Source organism: Erpetoichthys calabaricus, chromosome 12 (assembly GCF_900747795.2).
Source record: "Erpetoichthys calabaricus chromosome 12, fErpCal1.3, whole genome shotgun sequence".
Classification (NCBI taxonomy): Eukaryota; Metazoa; Chordata; class Cladistia; order Polypteriformes; family Polypteridae; genus Erpetoichthys; species Erpetoichthys calabaricus.
This window is the reverse complement of record NC_041405.2, coordinates 161,755,115-161,757,820: the sequence shown is the minus strand read 5'-3', so window position 1 is coordinate 161,757,820 and position 2,706 is coordinate 161,755,115. Positions and strand designations below refer to the sequence as shown.

The 2,706-nt window shown below is 50.0% G+C and overlaps 1 protein-coding gene across 1 annotated transcript in view; it reads right to left on the bottom strand.

Moving 5' to 3' along the window:
* The window catches only part of tmem259 (transmembrane protein 259), an 80,146-nt gene extending 78,733 nt beyond the window's left edge, over positions 1-1,413 (bottom strand). The window contains exon 1 of the mRNA XM_028816655.2: positions 1,207-1,413. Within this exon, the coding sequence (XP_028672488.2) occupies positions 1,207-1,413 (207 nt within the window). The remainder of the gene's footprint in view (positions 1-1,206) is intronic.
* Positions 1,414-2,706: the final 1,293 nt, after the last annotated feature.

Here is a 2,706-nt window from a genome sequence, read left to right as displayed (position 1 = left end):
TTTGGGACGTTGTTCGCGTTGCCCTGATTTTCGGACATTTTCCCCTGTACGGTGGAGTCGGCAGCCACACCTTGAAACAAGCCTCTCCCGGTAACTTAAAGCCGCTCTCTGGAAAGCCTGGCCGGCCGTGCTCCCTCTGGACACATGTGCCTCGTAAACGCGAGCTCTTCTCACGGAGACGAGACGAGAAGGAAGCGGGCCTTGGGGGGCGTCTGTTTGAATGGAGACCTCGCGGGATGGCTGCCTCGCCCCGAAAAAGAAGGCCTGGCGCTGGTAAGTAACACCGTCACATGCCGGGTGGCCGCAGTCGAGGGACTCTGCTAGTTGACGCGAAGGTTCAGACGGGGACCTTACTTCCTCCGTGATCTCCGAACGACATACGGCTCACGGTACAGTCCGCCTCAGCAAACAATCCTGCAATTTTTCGACGGTGCCGTTGACTGCAACTCGGTACGCGTTCAGTGTTTCACGCCTCTCCTTCCAACCCACTGTTTACTTGGCTCTGGGGCTGCTGCTGCCATTTCCTCAGCCTCCTCTTCACTAGGCGTCGATGACAGTCACGGCCGCCAAGTAGCAGGTAAGGCAGGACTATTAACAACCTGCACAGCGCCACCTAGAGGCTTGGAGGACCGTGTTATTTGTATATTCTATTATGAAGTAAAATACAAAAATACCAGAAATTAATAATCCATATTTAGAAAGCTTTACTTTTATTTTTTCAAAAAGAAAAATAAAGATAAGGGGTCTTATAAGTTTAAAGTAACAATAATGTTTGCCGTTTCTGTAGGAATTACAACGTGAATTCTTACCTAAAACCACCGGTGAGAGTTTAATTTTGATGTTTTACATTTATAAAAAAACGCCTAAGGAATACGCTCAACAAAAGCTGAATGTTTTATCTTCCATTAACATTTAACACATTGAGTCATTTCTAATTTAAAACTTATGCGACGTTTCATGGGTATTGAAGGCGCGTGGATGAGCACGTGCAGCGCGAGCTGTCTGGACAGTGCAGCGGGCACGAGCACGTGCAACGGGTGTTGGGAGTTTAATTTTAATGTTTAACATTTATAAAAAAAAAAAAACGCCTAAGAAAGACGCTCAACAAAAACTGAATGTTTTATCTTCCATTAACATTTAACACATTGAGTCATTTCTGGTAAAATCAGAAAGGTATTTAAAAATTATGCCACGTTTCATGGGTACGGTGGCGGAAGGCGCGTGGATGAGCACGTGCAGCGCGAGCTGTCTGGACAGTGATATGCGGACACCAGCACGTGCAACAGGTTTCGGAGGTGGGCACGAGCTCGTCGGGAAGGAAAGTGTTTTGCTTGGCAGGGAAGCGAGCACGAGCACGAGCACGTGCGGCGTTCCGTGTTTCAGCAGAGAAGCGGGCACGAGGATGTACGGCATGCCTCGTCTCGGCAGAGAACGCGCATCATAGGCCCTCGGGGCAAAGTAGTGCGCTGGGGACCCTGTTTGGACAGCCAAACAGAAACATACAAAGGCTACAGAAACATTGTGGGCCCCTATGCCCCCGGGGCTGGGCAGTGCCCATTTCACCCATTATTGTTAAGCCGAGCACGTGTGACATGTCCTGTCTCTGCAGAAAAGTGGATTTCAGCATATGTGGCATGTCTTGTCTTGGCAGAGAAGCAGGCACAAGCATGTGTGGCATTCCTTGTATCAGCAGAGAAGTAGGCATGAGGATGTATGGCATGCCTTGTCTCTGCAGATAATGACCACATCTGGCATGTGTTGTCCCAGTAGAGTGCAAGCACAAGTGTCTCGGTAGAGAAGTGGGCACGTTCTCTTGGTAGGGAAGCGGACACAAAGCAGGTTTTGAAAAGATTTGTGACGAGTCCTACAGACGCTGGGGGTCTTAAGTCCAGCTCACTGTGTGTGCCCAGTGTGCTAACTGCAGACAAAGTCTTGTGACCTGAGCCCCCCACATGACTGTTCCTGTGCTCGTCTCTCGTCCTGTGATTTAGAATTAATCAGAGACGTGAAGCTTAGTGAGGCTCACCCTGGACTCAGGAGGTCTGTGTTTTTGTACCCCATAATGTCTCCATCTTTGCGGTTTGAGTTTTGTTTTGTATTCTCTGTTTGAATGCACACTGGGCTGATCAGTGAAGTTTATGTAAGAAGCTTACAAACATGGACAATGGCAGTGAAGACGGCACCGACAGGTCCAGAGGGGTGCATTTACTGCCTACTATGTTCCTCCTCCATCCCCCTGTCCATTTCCGGGTGTCCCAGCAAGCCCAGGACACGAGGCAGGATCATCAGCTGGACACTGCGTTCATGACTCACTTATTCGTTATCTGCAGGGTGATGGCGATCGCTGTGACATCAGGGCAGACCACAGCGTGCTGCCATCAGGACTTCCAGTCTCAGGAAAGGAGAGTCCGGCAAGGAAGTACAGTAACATCTCTCCGTGTCCGTTCAACATCCCAGGATTCTGGGGAGGACTCCGGAATGGTGGGAAGACCATCAGGCAATCTCAGGTGAGCTGATGACACCGCTTTAGTGGCCTCATCACCAGGAGAAGCCTGGGTGCTGAGTTCAGAGGGCTGCCAAGGAGTAGAATCAACACATCAACAGTGAAAAGGCTTGACGGACACTGATGAGTGGGATCCTGGCAGAGCAGGTGGACTCTTCGGTGTATTCAGGGAGCTGTGGGACAGACTGGCATTACCCATTTTG